The 20776-nt window shown below is 37.5% G+C and overlaps 1 protein-coding gene across 5 annotated transcripts in view; it reads right to left on the reverse strand.

Moving 5' to 3' along the window:
- The window catches only part of VEGFC (vascular endothelial growth factor C), a 104813-nt gene that overhangs the window by 17780 nt on the left and 66257 nt on the right, over positions 1–20776 (reverse strand). For all 5 annotated transcript variants that reach the window (XR_011559616.1, XM_070757457.1, XM_070757455.1 and 2 more), the window contains 5 exons: positions 15974–16190; positions 11415–11605; positions 3657–3808; positions 2843–2952; positions 2213–2546 (listed from right to left, as the gene is read on the reverse strand). Coding sequence is in view for 4 of the 5 variants with exons in the window: in XM_070757457.1 (XP_070613558.1) it covers positions 2213–2546; positions 2843–2952; positions 3657–3808; positions 11415–11605; positions 15974–16190 (1004 nt within the window). In the remaining variant the exon portion in view is untranslated. The remainder of the gene's footprint in view (positions 1–2212; positions 2547–2842; positions 2953–3656; positions 3809–11414; positions 11606–15973; positions 16191–20776) is intronic.

Consider the following 20776-nt stretch of genomic DNA (forward strand, 5'->3'; position numbering starts at 1 on the left):
TATCATCAGTGGTTTGCTACTGATTCTACAGAACTGGTGAGAACCAGGAGGAATCCACCTCTGGTTTACTTCCTATATAAGCATCCTATATTTTATCCTTCATTTGCTTCCACCTTATGGTACAATAATTCCAAAATGATCATAAGTATTAACAAATAATATAATATATAACCAATGAACACATCACCTCTTTCTCTTCCACCATCTACAGTACATATTGTATGACATGTTTTTATGAACTAGTGACACTATAGATATACATATACTATATATACACATACATATATATACATATATACACATATGTCTATGGAGATTCTCAGTCACAAGGTGCTTTTTTCAAGAGGCAAGTAGATTTTCTAATTTTTTTTGACGATCCTTGAAAGGAGTATAAATTACTCCATTCTCCACCATCTAGTCAGAGCTGAAGAAGCATCTTGGATGAGAAGTGAAACATCTTCAAAGAAAAGCGGTTCAAATCTCATCACTGGCTCAAGGTTGACTCAGGATTCCATCCTTCCGAGGTGGGTAAAATGAGGACCCAGATTGTGGGGGCAATATGCCGGCTCTGTTAAAAAGTGCTATTGCTAACATGTTGTAAGCCGCCCTGAGTCTAAAGAGAAGGGCGGCATGAAAATTGAAAAAAAATAATAAAAAAAAATAAAAATAAAATAAAATAAAATAAAATAAAATAATTAATTAAAAAAAACAAAACCAGGGAATCCAGTTGCCTCTTGAAAAAAACACCTTTTGGGGCGGATGGACATACATTCACATCGGCCTGATGCTTTAACCAGTATACCAAACTGGTGCTCAAGCATCAGTTATCTAACACAGTGTTTCCCAACCTTTTTTGAGTCGCGGCACATTATACATATTTTCAAAATCCTGGGGAACATTGAAGGGGGGGCGGGGGGGGGCGGGCTAAAGAAAAGTTTGGACAAAAAAACCCTCTCTCTTCCTCCCTTTCGCTCTATTTCTCCCTCTTTCTCTCTTTTCCTTCCTTCCCTTCTTTCTCTCTCTCCGTCCCTCTTTCTTTCTTTCTTCCTCTCTTTTTTGCTCTCTTTCTCTCTCTCCTTCCCTTCCTCTATGTGTTTCTCTCTCCCTTGCTCTCTCTCTCTCTTGCTATCTCTCTCTTGCTTTTTTCTCTCTTTCTTGCTCTCTCTCTCTTTCACCGTCTCTTGCTATATGTATTTTTCTTTCTCTTTGCCTCTCTTGCTATCTCTCTTTCTTTCTCTCTCTTTCTTTCTCTCTCTCTCTGCCTCTCTTGCTATGTCTCTCTTTCTCTCTTGCTATGTCTCTCTTTCTTTCTCTCTCTCTCTCTGCCTCTCTTATATGTCTCTCTTTCTTTCTTTCTCTCTCTCTCTCTCAGCTGACTGCAAGCGGGAGCCCTGACGGCGGCAGCTGGACGTGCTGCTGGACGCCGTATATGCCAGGCCCGCAGCGCCAGCAATTACGGCGTCCAGCAGCACGTCCAATTGCCACCACCGGTGCCTCCACCCTGGAGCTCTCCCCGCGACTGCCTGCGGCCGCTGCCATCTCCCCGCGACTGCCTGCGGCCGCTGCCATCTCCCCGCGACTGCCATCTCCCCGCGACTGCCTGCGGCCGCTGCAACCACCCCCCACCCACCGCTCCCACCGCCATCTCCCCATGACTGCCTGCGCCGCTGCAGCCGCCACCCCCCCCACTCCCACCGCCAGTGCCCTCCCGCCGGGCCCCAAAGGACACTTGCCGCCGACGCCAGGGAAGCTCCAGCTGGGTGGGGCGCTGCCGGTGCCTCCGACTTCCCGGTTCCTGCTCGATGCCGCGGTTTCTGGCGCTCTCCTGCTGGGCCCCAAAGAAGGAAGGCGGGAAAAAGGTGCGAAGAATGAAGCTCTCCTTCTTCCTGCCTTCCTTCTTTGGGGCCCAGCAGGAGAGCGCCAGAAACCGCGGCATCGGGCAGGAGCCGGGAGGTCGGAGGCACCGGCAGCGCCCCGCCCAGCTGGAGCTTCCCTAGCTTCGCAGCACACCTGGCCGTGTCTCGCGGCACACTAGTGTGCCGCGGCACACCGGTTGGGAAACGCTGATCTAACAGATACAGTATTTGAAAAGGAGCAAGATTAGAAAATGTATGAAAATTCAAGAAACTATACCCACTGTCATTTATAAACTCAAGAAGAACTATGTACCAGAGCTATGAAAACCTGTTGTTTTTCAGGTTATATTTCTTACCTGCATGTTTGGTGATGAAACCTTTCTCCTTTCAAAAAGCATTTGTTTGGCGATTCTACACATTCACAAATACATTTTGTAGGATTTAATGGTTGGTGTTTAGGGCATGTTCTTTTACACACACACTGGCACTTTTCTTCATCAAATTCTTTGTTAAGTCCACAAGAGCTAGGAAGCAGTTTATTTTTACATGTACACTGACATGATGTTCTGTCTAGTTCTTTGTGAATTCCACAGCTAGAAGGTGTCACTCCTCCTTTACAGACACACTGACAGGTTTCTTCGTCAAGTTCCTTGTTAGACCCACAGATATCATGATATCCTTCAGCAGTATCTGAACATTTGAAATAAGAAAAATGCTTCAGGCACAGCAAAAGAATAGAACACACATCTGTTATTTTTTGTAGTTATTGGAAATTATTCATTTCTTCTATTCATTTCTATATTATTGCACTTATAATTACACAATATGGAGTGAACAAATATGAATACATTATCCCATAAAAATGAACTATAAAATTATAGAAAGATCCTGTGGCCATTTCCCCCCCTTTTCTATAAATTAAACTAAATAACTGATCTTTTATCACATATCTTTTATCTTTTAATCTTTTATCACATATTTCTTACCAGAATCTGGTTGATAGGAGGAGAAACTGAAGTCATGTTGTGCCAGACATCTGCATAAATGATTATTCCAAATATGACTTTTTGGACAGGTTCTATTTGTTATTTGACATCTAAGAGCAAAACATAATATATATATATCAAGGCAAATTTAAGACAAGTGATAGTACATATGATATGCAATATAGGTATTTCAGAAAAAAAATGACATCTTTTATTGTACATATACCAGCACATGTGGTAGAATATCCAGCTAAGGTGGGGGAGAACTGAAAAGGAATGATTTGTATTGCAGGAAGTGGTGCAGGCTTTACCTAAGTCTTATTTGAAGCAGAACCAGTGGAATAATTTGTCTTCAGACGTTGTAGATACTTCATCATTGGAGGTTTTTAAGAAGAAACTGGATAACTATTTGTCTGAAATGGTATAGGATTCCTGCTCGAGAAGGGGTTTGGACTAGAAGATTTGCAAACTCCCTTCCAATTTCGTTATTCTATTTCTGTTTGACTGTTATTGTCAATACAATACAATTAAGAATACAGTCAGTCTGGCAAGATCTAGTAAATAGGCATTGCAACAATAAAGTAACTTTGGCCAATTCATGATGCAGGCCTGGTTCCTTGTAAAACTACTTTCCAAGCTAGAACAAAGTTTTAATAAATAATGTACTAGATCATGACCCCCGATTTATTTTAAGGATAGACATATACTGTATTTACGCATCTTAGTTTTGATCTTTAGAACACAATTGGAAAATTCATATTTTATTTAAAAATAGTTTTTTAATAATGTAGAAAGATATGCAATTTCTTCTTACTGTGTTTGTATCACTGGCAAGGAACGTCGAATAATTGAATGAACTTGTCTGTAGACATCTAGTTTGGACATGCATCGGCAGGAAGTATGATTGGCAAAACTGATTGTTACAGGTTTGGGACCATGAGACAGGGGCACAGTTATTTCGAATAACTACAAAGAGCATACAAAAAAAAAAGGAGTGTAAGTCAAAACTATGCTAGTTATGCTTTATTTTCTCCCCTTTTCCTTTTCATCAGTTAAAATGTTCAAAGCCAAATGGCTTCATCAATTAAAGTCTTTTTTCCCTCTCCATAAAATTTATGCTTCTTTCTTTTAACAGTTAGCTCAATAAATTATGAGTGAGAAATATATTTTCCTGATTGAGATAACACAACACTTTATGACTACAGGTTTTGAAAATGGGCAGAAAAACAGCACTGTGCATTTATGTGTTTATTGAAACTACTTATAAAGTTCTTCTAAACAGTTTATAACAAAGAGACATAGTCTTTTCAAGCATCCTTCTAAGTTTCAAATAAATAGTAGGTACATGATGAATAATTAATATACTCATCTTAACATTTTCATTTTTATTCATGCAACAAGAACCTAAAATGATGTGATTGCTAATTCTAAACCAACCAAGCAACCAACCAAGTAGAGTTTACTAGATATGCTTTGACCTTGAAAACTTATTAGCTATTAGATTCAAAAAGATGCAATGTAATAAGACTTTAAATTTTATTTCTTTAAGCAATTTGGGTTAAAAAAGATTACCTGACTGGGCAAAAACCTCACGTATATATTGAAGTAATTTTTGGGAAAAATACTGAGAAATACACACTGCACAGGAAACACTATTTGTTCCATACTACTGATAACATTGGTAATATAAAATAAGGTGTGTTGCATAATATAAGCCATTTTTCTTATATTTGGTCCCTAATTGGCACATAATAAAATGTATCTCTATTGAAAGTTCATTTATGTTGTAAAGAAACACTTCTAGCAGCTTGTATCAATCAACACAGTTCCTTTTTAATACATCATCCAAAGGATTGCTTAAAAACTTGAGTGATATGTGTGCTACAGCTGTTCGTTTTTCTTAACACAGCTGTCAGGAATAGGAGCAAGAAAACCTTTCCTCAGTTTTTTTCCTATAAAATAAAATGATGTGGTGGTCCTGATCTACAAATCAAGAGACCATGAGTTCTATCTCTCCTTTGGCATGAAAGCCATCTGCATGATTTTGGGCCAATCACTCTCTCTCAGTCCAACAGGGTTCCTGTTATGAAGAAAATTGGCTGAAGGAGGAGTATTAGATATGTTCACTGCTTTTAGTTATTTATCAAGAAATTTAGGATAAAAATGTAATAAATAAATGAATATGACTAGTGAACCGGGGTTATGTCATGCAATGGCTGTTCCTGGGATAAAAGGAAAGCACATGAAAAAAGACATTGGAATGCTTGCACTATCTAATGAGATACAACAAATAGAAAACAAAAATGTTTTAGAGCAACCACATATTTAGCTGTTTTCAATCGTCGTTTATAGCAAATCAATGTAACTGATGAAGATATATCATGCAGCAATAATAATATATAATGAGAGAAAACTTTATTATTTCATTACTACGTGCAATTTTTGTTTCCATAAGGTGATAGGTGAATATATGAAATTACTACTTTATAGTGAAAGGTTTTATGCTGGAATTGATTAAAAAACATCTTCTTTGTGATAGCTCATTCAAATATGTAAACTATCATTTGTTAAAATAGTAAAACCTACTAAACTGGACTATTCACATATGCATACAGTACATTACACTGAATAAAACTCATTTATGTAGTGTGGTGTATGAGAGAAATGTTTTCAGGACAATGGTCTTGGTAGTCAATAGTTTGAAAATAAATTATTTTGATATAGTGTTTGTGACTCTCAAATCTTTATTGACCTAAACTGTTCTGGAGGAGACATGAGCTGACACGAACAGGGAAAAGGCAATTTCCCTGAAGAGTCAACTGAAGCCTCAGAAACTGGAAGCTGAGGAAAGCCAGGATGGACACACTTGAAGAAGCAGGAAGAAGAAAATATGGTTTGCTAGGGTGTAAAGATTGCTTTGACCTAAGTATTGTGCAGGAGTGCTGAGTAAACAAGGTATTGATACTGGGTTAGTAATTGACCAATTTACGGATAAAATAAAACTTTAAAATGAGAGAGGCCGGAATGGAAATTAGAAGCTAATTGGCAACCAGGAGTACTACAAAAAAAGTGGGAAGTAAACGGAGATTTTAACATTTAAAGCCCAAATGGATTGTGATTGGTACAATTGGATTTTGTGAAAATTATTTAATTATTTGATTGAGAAGAAAACATTTTATATTGGATTTATAGTAATACCTCATCTTACGAACTTAATTGGTTCCGGGAGAGGTTCATAAGGGGAAAAGTTCATAAGATGAAACAATGTTTCCCATAGGAATCAATGGAAAATCGAATAATGCGTGCAAGCCCCAAACTCATCCCTTTTGCCCATTACTGCTGGGAATGGGAGGCACCGTTTTATGGTGGTTCTTCTCCTATCTCTCCGGTCATTTGCAATCAGTGTTAGTAGGGAAGCAGAGGTCCATCTCTCAGTCCCTACTTTGTGGGGTGCCACAGGAGTCTGACCTCTTTCCCCCTACTATTTAACATTTACATGAAGCCGCTGGCTGAAATCACCTGATGATTTGGGGTGAGGTATCAGCAGTATGCTGATGATACCCGTTATACATCTCCATCCCATATCAATTCATTGAAGCAGTGGATGTAATGTGCTGGTGCCTGGAAGCTGTAAGGATCTGAATGGGAGCCAATAGGTTCAAGTTCAACCCAGACAAGACCGAGTAACTATGGGAATTTCCTCCTAAGGACCATTCTATCTGTCCATCCATTGTTCTTGGGGGGGGGGGAACTTTGACCCCCTCAGACAAGGTCCACAACTTGGGTGTCCTCCTGGATCCACAGCTGAGCTTTGTTGTGACCCGGGGGACCTTTGCCTAGGTTCACCTGGCATACCAGTTGCAGCTCTACGCACAGTCACTCAGGCCCTCATCACCTCTTGTCTTGATTATTGCATGTGGCTACCCTTGAAGAGTTTTCGGAGACTGCAAATAGTCCAGAATGCAGCCGCGTGAACTATCATGTGTGTACGTTGGGTCAGACTATCTAAGGGAGTGTCCCCTGCCGCATACCTCCCAGAGACCAATAAGATTGCACAGGATTGGCCTTCTCCAGGTACCGTCGACTAAGCGATGCATATTGGCAGGGCAACAAGGGAGGGTCTTCTCTGTGGCTGCCCCAGCTCTATGGAACCAACTCACCACGATGTCTGTACTGCTCCCACCCAATTGGCCTTCTGAAAGACTGCTAAGACCTGGCTTTGCCGGCAGGCCTGGGGGCCATGAACTTTACAACTATCATGGCTATATCATATTGAATGGTATGCATGTGTTGATTGGATTGTTTGAGTCATGGATTTTTTAACTGACTAAAATAAATAAATGTAAAGTATTTTGAGAAGTTTTAATAGAAAGCTGATCTATGTCTTATGGAAAATTTGAGGATGCAATCCGCTGGTGGAAAGAGAACACTATAATAATTTGGTGGAAGACAAAAGAAGAAAAAGAAAAAAAGAGAAAAAAAAGGAAAATGATGTGCAACTCTGAATTGGCCTTGCTTACAGAAAAATATTTTGGAAACTGAAAATCTTCAAGGAGTGATTGCTTTGAACTAGAGAATTTGGTCTTGACTTTAACCTTAGTGGAAGAAAACAAATCTTTGACTTGGAAAGGAGCAGAATAAAACTGGATATTTGTATATTAGAAAATGAAAATTTAAAGAGACTATATGGACATTAAGTCTGAATCAACAAAGTTATAATAGTAAAACTCTAAAGAGTGTAAGATGGATAAAATGGAACTGTGGATATATGAAGAATTGACGGATATTTCAAACACTATACATGAAGTTTTAAAAACTAGCAAAAGGTGATGAGAAACCATAAGTGATGTTGGATGACACAAAATATGTAGAAAATATAGTTGTGGAGAACCAAGAAAAAAATATAAGGACAAAAAATAGAAAGCAAAAAACAGATAAATGATTTCACTAAGATTTTCAGTGGTATAGAAAAAAATAAACAGGGGAAAATACATATTGCAAAAACATCAACTAAGAAGCAATGGGTGTAATAGTGGGAAGATTTGAAGAGGTTGAAGGAAACTTAATCAAATAATGTACTTGAAAGGTAATAAAGGAATGAAAAAGAAAAGAAAGTATGGATACCGAAATAACAGAAAGAAAAAAAGAAAGAATCCAACAGAAGGGGAGAAGGGAGAAGTTATAGATGGAACCTTTGAGAGACCAAAATAAAAATGTTGAAGAGACATTCTAATTGACTGAATTGTATTAATGTGATTAATTGTGTTTGATTATTTTAAGTGGTTTTCAAATAAGATTGGCAAATCCTAGGTCAATGATGGTGAACCTTTTTGGGTCTAAACGCCCAAACTGCAACCTAAACCCCAGTTATTTATCACAAAGTGCCAACCTGTTCTTCCTAATCACCTGGTGGGCATGGCTGGGGTGGTGGTCAAGTGCCTGCATGGGCATGGCTAACTCTACATCAGACATGTGGGTGGTACCTGTATAAGGTAGGCAGGGTTGCAGAGGGAATCCTGGGGTCTCTGGTGGGTGGAGCAGAAGGGATGGGTGAGAGGAAAGTACGATCCAACCCCCCTCCCCCCTCACTGTGTGTGTGTGTGTGTAATGTAAGGCTGCATGCAAATCATTCTCAATGTTGAAGAAAGAAGGCAGGCTCTAAATCAAGCAGATAAATAGCAGTAAATGTAACTAGTGAAATACTACTTGATTGAGATGTGATATTTCATAAGGTACTTATTTTCTTTGTAGAAGAAAATGTAGAAATGTTTTAAAAACTGAAGGTACTATTTCCTAATATACTACACTATATTAAACTTACCTGCCTTGTCTAGATTATTCTCCAAATCATGTCATAGTTTCCTGATAACTAAATACTCTGATATCTAAATCATAGTATTATCTCAAATTTCTAATTACTTATTTTTCGGACTATAAGACGCGCTGGGGTATAAGACGCATGTTAGTTTTTTGTGGGGGAAACAGGGAAAAGAATCTGCTTACCAGATATTCATCTGGTTAGTTTTCTTAGTCTGTTCAGCTTCAGCATATTATTTTATCCCCTGATTAGGGCTTTAAAAAACCTTATTTGGAGAGAGTAACAATGAAAGACCTTGCAAGAGGGTAAAATCTGGGATCATCGTTAGCACTTGGTTAGGGCTGTAAAGAAACACTTGGAGGAAATAAGACCAATGAAAAAAAAAACTGCAAAGACTTAAGGCTTGGAAAACATTATTTGAAGAGAGTAGCAATGAAAGAGCTTGCAAGCCGGTAAGAGCTGGGGACATTGTTAGCACATGGTTAGGTATGGAAATAAACTTTTTCAGAACAAGTTAGAGCAATGAAAAAAAAACCTGCAAAGACTTAGGGCTTGGGAAACATTCTTCACAGAGAGAAACAATGAAAGAGCCTGCAAGGTAAGAGTGGGAAGATCATTAGCAGCTAGTTAGGGTGGGGGGTGGGAGTGGGGGTAAGCTACATTCAGAGTATAAGACACACCCAAATTATCAGCCTCTTTGTAATGTGTACCACAATGAAAATATTTTCCATCAGCTAATCTATTATTGCGTCTTCATGAACTAGCGATCAGTATATTCAAAGAAATTCTGAGGTTTCTAGAATCACAAAAGTCTATTGTAAAAGAGGGAAAATCTTATGAGAGAGATGCTATGATTCTCACTGCTATAACTGTCTGTTTAGAAATAATGGGATTCCAGGAGCAATATAATGGTTTGTTCTGACAGAAAGAATGCTGATTTCTTTTGTGTGCGTGACTCGGTTATTTGTGTCAAAAGAAAATAAACAGCAACAGCGGACAAATTTTCTACCTGCTTTAAAATTGAGCAGCAGCCCACTTCAGGGTGAGTAGTAAAGAAATTTTGTGCAACTCAAATCCTACATAAACAAAAAGGATATTTCTACATGTCTGATTCTATGTAGTTTCCAGGAAATCACAAAAGCTACTGGAAAAAAAGACTAAACCAATCAAAATGTTAAGAAACAATTGAATTAGAAGTACGGGAAAGCAAATATAAAAGTCATTATTGATATACAGTAGTCCCTCGCTATACCATGCTTCACCTACTGCGGCTTCACTTCATTACGGGTTTTCAAGAAATATTAATGAGAAAAATCATTCGCGGATCTTCGCTGGTTCGCGGGTTTCTGATGAAGTCGATCGGGAGATTTAAACAACCCGCGGAACTCGATCGGCAGGTTTTTCAAAAAATATATATCTAAAATTGTAAAGGAAAAAGCTATTTCTATGCCTAATTCAAGAGTTGTAAACCTAATCCTATGTAGCTTCTGGTCTGGCAATCTCTCACTACTTACCAGAGCTTACAAAACTTTCACCAGACCCATCCTTGAATACAGCTCATCTGTTTGGAACCCATATCGCATCTCAGACATTAACACCCTTGAAAATGTCCAAAGATACTTCACCAGAAGAGCCCTTCACTCCTCCACTCGAAACAGAATACCCTACAAGACTAGACTTTCAATCCTGGGCCTAGAAAGCTTAGAACTAAGACGCCTTAAACATGATCTAAGTATTCCTCACAAGATCATATGCTGCAACGTCCTGCCTTTCGGCGACTACTTCAGTTTCAACCACAACAACACAAGAGCACACAACAGATTTAAACTTAATATTAACCGCTCCAAACTTGACAAACTTGTAAAAAATATGACTTCAGTAACCGAGTTGTCGAAGCATGGAACTCATTACTCCATAGTGTCATCCCCAAACCCCCAGCACTTTACCCTTAGATTATCCACAGTTGATCTATCCAGATTCCTAAGAGGTCATTAAGGGGCGAGTACAAGTGCACTAGAGTGCCTTCCGTCCCCTGTCCTATTGCTCTCCTATCTCCTATACCTTTCTTCTATTCCTATATCTCTTCTTCTATTCTTTCATTGATATGTTTTATTCCTATATCTTTTCCTCTATTCTTTCTTAGATATATTTTACTATGAGTATATCCTCTATAACCTTCATTATGTATTTTACTATGTGTATACCCACTAAAACCCTCATTGTGTATTGGACAAAATCAATCAATAAAATAAAATTAAATATTTTTGGAATGCACTCTTTCTGAGTCTTTACATCTTCTTAAAGATCTTGAAAGCAAAAGAACATTATGCCTCTTATCACTAATTAGATATTTTTGTTTGTGAGTTGTTTTTATTTATTTATTTATATGCCGCCCCTTTCCGAGGACTCTAAAAAGACTTTAAAAAGATGCTGAATCAATCCTAGGATTTAAATAGCAGAAACGATCGGACACTGATTACTGATAAGGTTTAGGCTCACAAAATGTGTTCATAAGCTCCATGAGACTCTAGAGCGACAGGAAGTCCATTCTGTTCTTTCACATGCTGTACTTAATCATTACATTTTTCCATCTCCATCATTTATGCAGTTGATTATTGTCTATTGCACTGTTAACACAAAGCAATTGTGTTCTAGAGAAACACTGTTACAATTTTATTTTAAAATATTGCATTTACTTTAAATTTATGCAAGAAACAGTAGATATCTAAATATTATGCAGTCAAAACAACTTACCGTTTTGCTGACGTAGCTTGCACTGATATTCATACACTGCAGGCCTTCACTATTGCAGCAACCTCCACATCTGTAGACGGACACACATGGAGGTTTAAAGAAGGTGTTTGTTGTTGCTCCAGATTCTTTTCCCACATCTACACATACTTCACGTGGCATGCACTGAGTTTTTCTCCACTCATTATCAATACCTGCCAAGTTAGAAGCTTATAGTTTATAAGATAGTTCTTTTTAATAATTTAAATCAGACTCATAATTAATCTTTGATTATAAAATAATTCATGTGAAATCTAGACTTAGTCTTATTTAGACAGATGTGTTTCAGAGAGTGGTACAAGTTAAGTAAGATACCAGTGACAGCATCTGCAGGATTCAGTCTGGGTTCCATCTAATTATTTATAGACATTGAATTAAAATTATTATATCCCATAAAATATTCTTCCCTTCTCATGGGAATCTTATGAATATTTCAGTGAATGGTTTGTATCATACAAATCCCCCATAAATTGTAAATAATATTATTTAAGTAAAATTAGGATATGATGTGGTAAAAAAGATTAAAAAAAATAGATAGGCTGCCTTATGCATCAGGTCATTATAGATCTTGAAATGATTGTGATGCCAGAGCAGTTTAGCATTACAGTGGAACCCCGACATAAGAGCTGCTCTACTTAAGAGCAACTCGAGATAAGAGCTGGGAGGGGAGATATATTTTTGTTCTACTTACAAGCCCAAATTCGAGATACAAGCGCCAAGGAGCTGTCTCCTGAAGCCAAACGCTAACTTCCGCGTTCGGCTTCAGGAGACAGCTGCGAAGCGGCGCGCGTGTTTTAAAAGGTTGCAGCCGGCCTGGGGGGCTCGGGGGGGTGCTTGCAGCTTTCTTTCTTGCTCTTTTTCTTTCTCTCTTTTACCTTCCCTTCCTCTATTTCTTCTTTTCTTTCTCCTTCCCACCTTCTTTCCTCCCTCCCTCCCTTCACTCATTCCTCTTACTCTCCCCTTTCATAAGTTTCCTTGCTTCCTTCCTCTGTTCCTGTCCCTTCCCCCTTTCTTTCTTTCTTTCTTTCTTGCTTTCTTTCTTGCTCTTTTTCTTTCTCTCTTTTACCTTCCCTTCCTCTATTTCTTCTTTTCTTTCTCCTTCCCACCTTCTTCCCTCCCTCCCTCCCTTCACTCATTCCTCTCTTACTCTCCCCTTTCATAAGTTTCCTTGCTTCCTTCCTCTGTTCCTGTCCCTTCCCTCTTTCCTTCCTTCCTTCCCACCCTCCGTCCATTCATTCACCCATTCCTCTCTTGATCGCTTAAAGCCGGTCCCTGGTGCAAAAAGGGTTGGGGACCTCTGTCCTACAGGATTGGGTGGCAGAGAAGTTGAACATATGTAAATTTAAAAGTTTAAGAAAGTTTACAAGTTAAGTGAAAGAAACTTCATTATTCATTTATATGTACATGTACATTTCTTCATTAAAAACATGTCTTTCTGCATAATTTAGACTAACTTTGTGAGTTTTTTGAGGGCTGGAACCAATTAAAATTATTTACATTAATTCCTATGGGGAAAAGTCGTTCGAGATAAGAGCTGCTCGACTTAAGAGCCCAGGTCCGGAACGAATTAAACTCGTATCTCGAGGTACCACTGTATTTCAGTAAATTAAATAAGGCTTAACAAAGAAACAGATACAGTGTTCCCTCGATTTCCGCGGGGGATGCGTTCCGAGACCGCCCGCACAAGTCGAATTTCCGCGAAGTAGAGATGCGGAAGTAAATACACCATTTTTGGCTATGGACAATATCACAAGCCATCCCTTAACACTTTAAACCCCTATATTGCAAATTCCCATTCCCTTAACAACCATTTGCTCACCATTATTACTGGTACTCGCCATTGAGTAGTGATCCTGATATTTATAAACATAATTATTTATTAACAATAATTATTTTTTTGTTATTTATTTGCAAAAATTATTAGTTTGTCGATGACATATGACATCATCGAATGAAAAAAAACCGTATAGGAAAAAAACCGCGAAGTATTTTTTAATTAATATTTTTTTTAAAACCGTGGTATCCGTGAGGTTCGAACCCGTGAAAATCGAGGGAACACTGTACATGCCTGGGAAAACTAAAAACCTAAAAGTAGGTATGGCAGAGTGTTGTGTATTTATTGGAACTTAGCAGTGAGAGTTCACAAATTATTCTGAAATAGCCAACTAAATGTTTCATTGTGTAACATATTTCTCCTGAATAGAGTTGAAAATTGTTGAAGTTATGATTTAAAATGGGAAAACAGAAGTTGCTTACTGGAACCTTTCTAGAATTCAAACCAAAATTGGGGTTTGTGCCATTAATTTAAATAGATATAATTTTCTTTTGCAAGGACAGTATGTATATTTCCTATCTAGCTCCTTCATGGATCTTATGACAAAGGAAAAAAGAAGATATCTCAAGCGGGAAAGGAAGCCGGACTATGTGACTTAAGAGATGGTCATTTGAAGAATTTCAGTTACAGGTAAGTTATCTATTTTTTTTCTTCGTAATCTCTGTGTAGGCACACATTTGGGAAACCGGAAGTTAAGCTGTACAAGCCAAATGCTAATACAAATATCATTCGCATAAATCTGCATAAAATTAGACTTAGGGGGTTGCTCTAAGTAAGGTCTTATATTTTCAGGAAACAAAATCAGGATAGAATTGCTATTAGTATGATACTGATCTTAAAGATACAACCTATACATCCAAATCAGACCAGTGGGTATACTTTTGGGTTACAACTAATCTGAAGATTTGGAATGAACAGCAATTTTATACCCATTTGATGAACTACTGGGCGAGAAAGGGAGGAAGGGAGGGAGGGGGAGAGGGAGGGAGGAGGAAGGAAGGAAGGAAGGAAATCAATGCTCATTGCAGTGAAGCTGTTAGGTTTGATATTGGAAAGACTGATGCTTCTAAGTTAATCATATCAATCAAATTTTCAATCAAATTTTAAATCAACTGTTTCAGCAATCATCATTAATATTGAAACAATATTTATTTTCCATATTATAAAACGTAAATGTTAGATTCTCAATTTTCTTCATGAGAAACCGAAACTTCTTTTAACTTTTTAATTAAACATTTTTTTAAAAAGTCCTGAAGAAATGAAGTTAGAACAGTGGTTTGCATATGAGAAACTTCAGAAAGATTAGTAAACATATTAAAAATTTATCAACATTGAATTTAGATTAATATAGAAATTGCTGCTTGGCCACTAGATTATCCTCTTCATAATAAAAAACTTTTTTCATTGAAAAGGAAAGTAATATTTACTATTTGGACTTATTTTCTGTTTCAAACTTCATCCATAGATGCTCCTGTAGGCTAAGGATTTTAAAATAATGTTTAGAAATAGTTCATGCAACCTATTTTAGATGTTTTTTTTATGAACAGCTGAGTTAATGGGAAAATGGTATTTCCATCCTAGAAGAAATCTTAGTGATTCTAATTTCTGTGATTTCTGAAATTTCCAAAAGAAAGCATATAGATAACATCAGTGCTTACTATGAGTCTGCTTTCTGAACATATTTTTAAAGTGCAAACGTATTACATAATAAAAATGCAAATATATTATCTATTTGGAATAAAGAAGTAAAAGATACAGTAAGTACCTGAAAATTAATATTTTTGTCTAAAAGTGAATTTCAGAAGCACAAATCCTAAATTCATTAATGTGGAATTTTCCCAAATAATATTTTCCATGGTGTCAACCAGATATAAATAAGATGGTATGTCCTGTTTCTCGAGGCAAGTATGAAGAAAGCCAAGTTGGAAAATGACCATATCTCCTTGGCTTGAGTTCTAGAAAGTTTCCAAATACTGTACTAAAACCCCATGTAAATGTACTTTGCAGAGACTAAAATAGGAAAAAAGGGAAAAAAAGACTAACCCAAACCAATCAAGTTAATAAAAACAGCTCCGGAATGAAAGTACTTACAGTTGTGCTTATTTTCAGATAAAAAATTCTTTTATCTTTTCATGAGCCTAAAACTAGTCTATCCCCATATCAGGAGTATCCAATTCCTATTAAACTTGATATGCAATTCCTAATTTGTTCCTTTTTTGAAAGCTTCATTAGAAACTAGAGCTGTTATACCTCTTGGATCAAAAGATTATTAAACTTATTAAAAGATAAATTGCTTGTTGACACTGGTCTAAATTCTCATTTCTCATGACTATACACTGGCAATTTTGTATCAAAGGAATTAGCATATTCCTCTTTTTAACTCTTAACTCCATCTCTCTTAGCTTACATACTTCCTACTTATCTTACCTACTTTGATTAGTCTTGTCCTAATAGTCAATTGACAGTCCAAACCAGTAGACATTCATAACATGCATATTTATATTTTATATTTTAACATACTTAATCATAGTAAATTATGTTAAAAACTATTAACATTTAAGTAATTAAGACAGAGCATGCTAAATGACACACACACACATTTATATTTTAGAATTTAAAAGGTATTTGAAAGAACACATGCATTTTTATATACAGATTTAAAAAACTTTGTAGACATTAAATTACTTACTTTTTAAGATCTCTGTATTATAATGTGCTGCAGCAAATTTTATTGGATTTGAATCCCCTGTTCTTCCATCGAAGTTGGATTGTTCCCTATGTGGCCAACCCCCTTTCTTCAGCTGGCATTTAAACATTTTCCAATACTCTGGATAAAGTACGGTCATGAGTTCATCCACACTTGATACTGACCGCAACTGCTCTTCCAACTCTTTATTTGCATAATTCTGGTAAAAAGAAAGAAAGAAAGAAAACAACTTAATGACATTTTTTAGGGTAATGTTAATACATATTAATCAAAATAAGGGCTAAATTTAGATTTAATAAAGTCATTCTCTGAAGGTTACCTACTCAATGAAGAAGAAAAACATTTATGTTACTACCGGTAGTGATATAAATTAACTGCCCTTAACATATGAACACAGAACACAAATAGTTTTAGACAAAAATAATAATATTTTTCTTCCTGTATATATCAGGTTGCAATCTCATTGGTGGTTTTCAGCTGGTTTGCACTGGTTCAGGAGAACCCATTTGTCAATTTTCTGAGCAGTTCGGAGAACCGATTGTTGTATGTATGTATGTATGTATGTATGTATGTATGTATGTATGTATTTATTTATTTATTTATTTATTTATTTATTTGATTTCTATGTCCTTCTCTAGTGGATTCAGGGCAGCTTACAAATGTCAGTACAAAAATACAAAATACTGTACAAGGAAACCCAATACAGTCTAAAAAACCCATTAATTAAAACCCATACATATAAATCTAATCATGGTTCTTCACGGTCAGCTGGAGCAGAGTGGCAGAGCTCAATGACCTCAGGCCTGCTGGCAAAGATGCGTTTTTAGAGTCTTAAGAAAGGCAAGGAGGGTGGGGATGGTGCGAAACTGATTTTTTTATTGGGGGGCATTGATCTTTCCTTAAATCTGGATGGTTTCCTTATGATACCTTGTGAGGCAAGACCAACTGGTATCTTTAAATGGTGCAAATGGATCTGTGGATTGCTTCTCGTGGGGGGCAACAGTGCTTTGTGAGTTCACTGAACACAGAAATCTCTTGTCTATGGGGATTCTTCAGTCATCCAGGTCATGGTTGTCCCAAAGGTGCTTTTTTTCGAGAGGCAACTGGACTTTTTTGGTTTCCAGAAAGTCCAATCGTCTCTTGAAAAAGCACCTTTGGGACATGATTCTCTTGCATTGGTTTGGAATGGGCAAGGCACATGATTGCTCATTGATAATAAATGGATCCTCCTTCCAATTTGTTTTTGTTTTCTCTCATGATAATATGACGTAGCACCATAGCACCAATTGTAGAAAGCTAGCACCCACCCCTCTCCTTGAATAATGAAATATTTTGAAATATGAAAAAGAAAGAATATATTTCCCTAGATGAGAAATGGAGAAGCATGATTTCTTAGAGGGAGAAAACCACTCCTACCTTACTTAATAGCCCATGGAAGATTTCAGCACTCAAGAGATAAAGAGATAACCTGTGTTTCCCCGAAAATAAAACCCTAACTTATATGTGGCTTAATTTTGGGAGAGGTCTTATTATATTGGGACGTGTGGAGCTAGGCGGGGCTCTTCTTGCCATCTTACCTGATTTCCAATTCTGTCTCCCTAATCCTAACCAGAGGAAATGGGAGGGGGAGACTGGCTGCACATTCATTTAAATACTTTTGGAGAAGACTTATTTTGGGGGAAGCGTTTATTTTTGGAGGAGGATTTATTTTTGGGGGGATGTCTTTTTTTGGGAAAACATGGTAGCTCTATTCATAGGCAAAAATTCCTTGCAGCAAGGTCTGAACAAAAACAGAATGAAATTAGCCTTCACTCAGGATCCAAAACAGGTGGTTAAGACACAATAGGATTTGCCCAGCACCCTTTCAGGATATAAACCTCATCATTAAACCATCTTTCCAATCAGCCTCCATGTTTCCATTGTCTTTCTCCCAGCTTGGACCTGAACCAGGTGGATATTTCATCCAACACAATATTGAAGTTTATTTAGATATCTGTGGCATGTACTAATTTTATTATGATCCTGACAAGCTTGGGAGGTTTGAACCTGGATCCCTTACATAATTTGTTAATTTGTCTCTCTAGCTCAGCATTTTGTAGCCCAAATATGCCTTTCTGGAGAGCTTAAATGACCTTTCTGCTAAAGGGTTTCCCTTTATGAGCAAAAGTTGGCTGCTGATAATTATCATTGCATGTTAATTATTTAATTCCTTTAATTGCTTTGGCACCCTGCCTGATTGGTAACTCTGGGTTGCAGGTATTGCTGAGGAAAAGGAAAGTATTCAGACAAAATGGTTTAGGTTTCCATGACAGCTGTAACTCATTTATCTTCACTATGTACTCCATTTCTAATCTAATGATTAGTATTTAGGGCAGTTTTTGTATTTTTGTACAGGTAATCCTTGACTTACAACAGTTCATTTAGTGACCATTCACCGTTACAATGGCACTGAGAAAAAGTGACATGTGACCATTTTACACATGACTGTTGTAGCATCCCGATGGTCACGAGAGGTCGGGCAAAGCTAAGCGCCACTCAACATGAGTGACATTACATTGCCCATGCTTACCCATCTGGTCACAAGTACAGAGAATCAGTTATTATCTGAATCCTACCAATACTGCAATGGCCGTTCATTACAAAGTAAAGTTATAGAGAGTTTTGCTCTGGTGTTAACATTTTTTCTGTTATTTACTGTGTAAGAAATTCCAAACAATGTTATTCCCTAGAAGGAATAACACTCACTGTAATACAATGCATATAGCTTTATGCTATTTAGAGGTTTTTTTAAAAAAAAACTGTTAAAAATGCTTAGCCCAGTGTTGCTTCTGCTTCTATATGTAGACCTTGACTTATGAATACATTTTAGTTGCTAAGTAAGACATTTGTTAAGTGAATTTTGCCCTAATTTACAATTTTTTTTGCCACAGCCATTAAGTGAACCATTGGAGTTATTAAACCATAGTACACATGCCAATAATCCCAAATACTTGCTGTAACAGCTTGCTTTATGCTGATTATATGATTTTATTATCATATTCACAAATAGGATTACATAGGCTATTAAGAAGATTAAGCTCTTATTTCCAGGATACCTCACTAATCATTAGTAAATCTAAATAAAAAATAATGGTGTTTGGAAAACAACATCAGAGACAGAAATGGCAATTAGATGGTAAACCAATTGAATAGGTTAACATCTTTGTATATTTAGGTGTAATTTTTTCCAAGGCTGGCTCTTGTTCTGGCCATCATCAATGCAACGCAGGAAAAGCCTGTTTGAAATTACTGCTTAAACTAAAGACCCAGTGTCCCTTATCCCATTAATTAAAGTTTATAAAGCTAAGGTTACCCCTATGCTCTTGCATGGAGCAGAGGTTTGTAGTCTATACTCAACCACAGTCCCAGAAAAACCACAGTCCCAACATTTGAAATATATATTGAATGTAAATAGAAGAACATCTGCTACAGCAGTTAGAGCTGAATTGGGAATTTATTACAATTCATGCATCATCCAAATTAGCGCACATAACTACTGGTACAAAGTCAATGAAATAGAGACTGATAGACTCCCCAAGTTATGTCTACTAACAAATAAAATTTACAAATTTTTGTAAGAAGCTGTGGTCTTCCTGGTCTCTTGCATAAAAGGAGAACAACTCAAAAAAAAAAAAGACCTGCCCAAAGAATTAAGGATATAGAAACACAAAATGATATAGCTATCCTTAGTAAGGTGGGTAACTTGAAATGGCTGAATAAATACAAACATATTTTTCAAGTAGACAACTATTTGAAGTTACAACTGCCAAAACATTTTAGGGAGATATTTATGTGAGCAAGATTCGAAGCGCTTGACACAATGGTCAGATATGGGAGATAGCAGAACACCTGGCTCACATCCTATTTGATTATTGCTTCTATAAGGGGGTGAGAGACAGGTATTATTATGTGCATATGTCAAACAAAGATTGGCCAAGTCAGTAGAAAAGTCAAATGGGAAATTATCTGGAATGGCGGAGTGGGCATAAGAAAGCAAAGTCTGACCTCTCCCCCCTCTCCCCCTTTGAATCCTGTTGAACCTTATCTAGTTTAACCCAAGTACAAATCCCCAGTCTGATAAGATTCCTGTATTAGAGGCTTGGAAATAAAATTGCTAATTGAACTTTTCACATGTGAGTCTGATTGTTCATTCTTAACAGCATGAGACATAAGTGATATAATTATATTTTGGAAACAAGAATGCTGGCTGGAATTAAACTGAGCAGTAGCAATCAATACCACAATTTTAATTATAAAATTGTTATCATAAATGCACAGTTGGCCGATTTAACGGACAGCTGAAAATTGTGCAGGGGCCCGGAAGAACATGTTCTCGGCTTGCCATATGAGGCATCAGCAATCTCATGGTATCGCAAGATCGCTGTGCCAAGGCTTCGCGCTTCTGCGCATAGCATTTGGGAACCAGGGGCATGCCTGTGCGGGGGTTTTTCCTCTTGGCCCCAGCTCCAGAAGAAGCGGACACATTTGGTGTCCACTGGCGAGGGAATCCACATGGCACAGGCCTCTAACAGGCTGTGCGCAGGGCGATTTTGCCTGATCAGCTGGGGGAGCCATTAGGCGATCCGCTTGCTTTCCCCTTTTCTTCACGGTGTGGCACAGGTCTTGTGCAGGCCGTGACTGTTTGTCTTTATGGAAGGGTGCAAGGGCTGGGTGTCAAGTCAAAGATTCCTCCCTCCCGATACTCGGTCTCCTTACCTGACCAAATTGGGACTGTATTTCACTCGC

The sequence above is a fragment of the Erythrolamprus reginae genome, chromosome 7 (genome assembly GCF_031021105.1).
Source record: "Erythrolamprus reginae isolate rEryReg1 chromosome 7, rEryReg1.hap1, whole genome shotgun sequence".
Taxonomy (NCBI): Eukaryota; Metazoa; Chordata; class Lepidosauria; order Squamata; family Dipsadidae; genus Erythrolamprus; species Erythrolamprus reginae.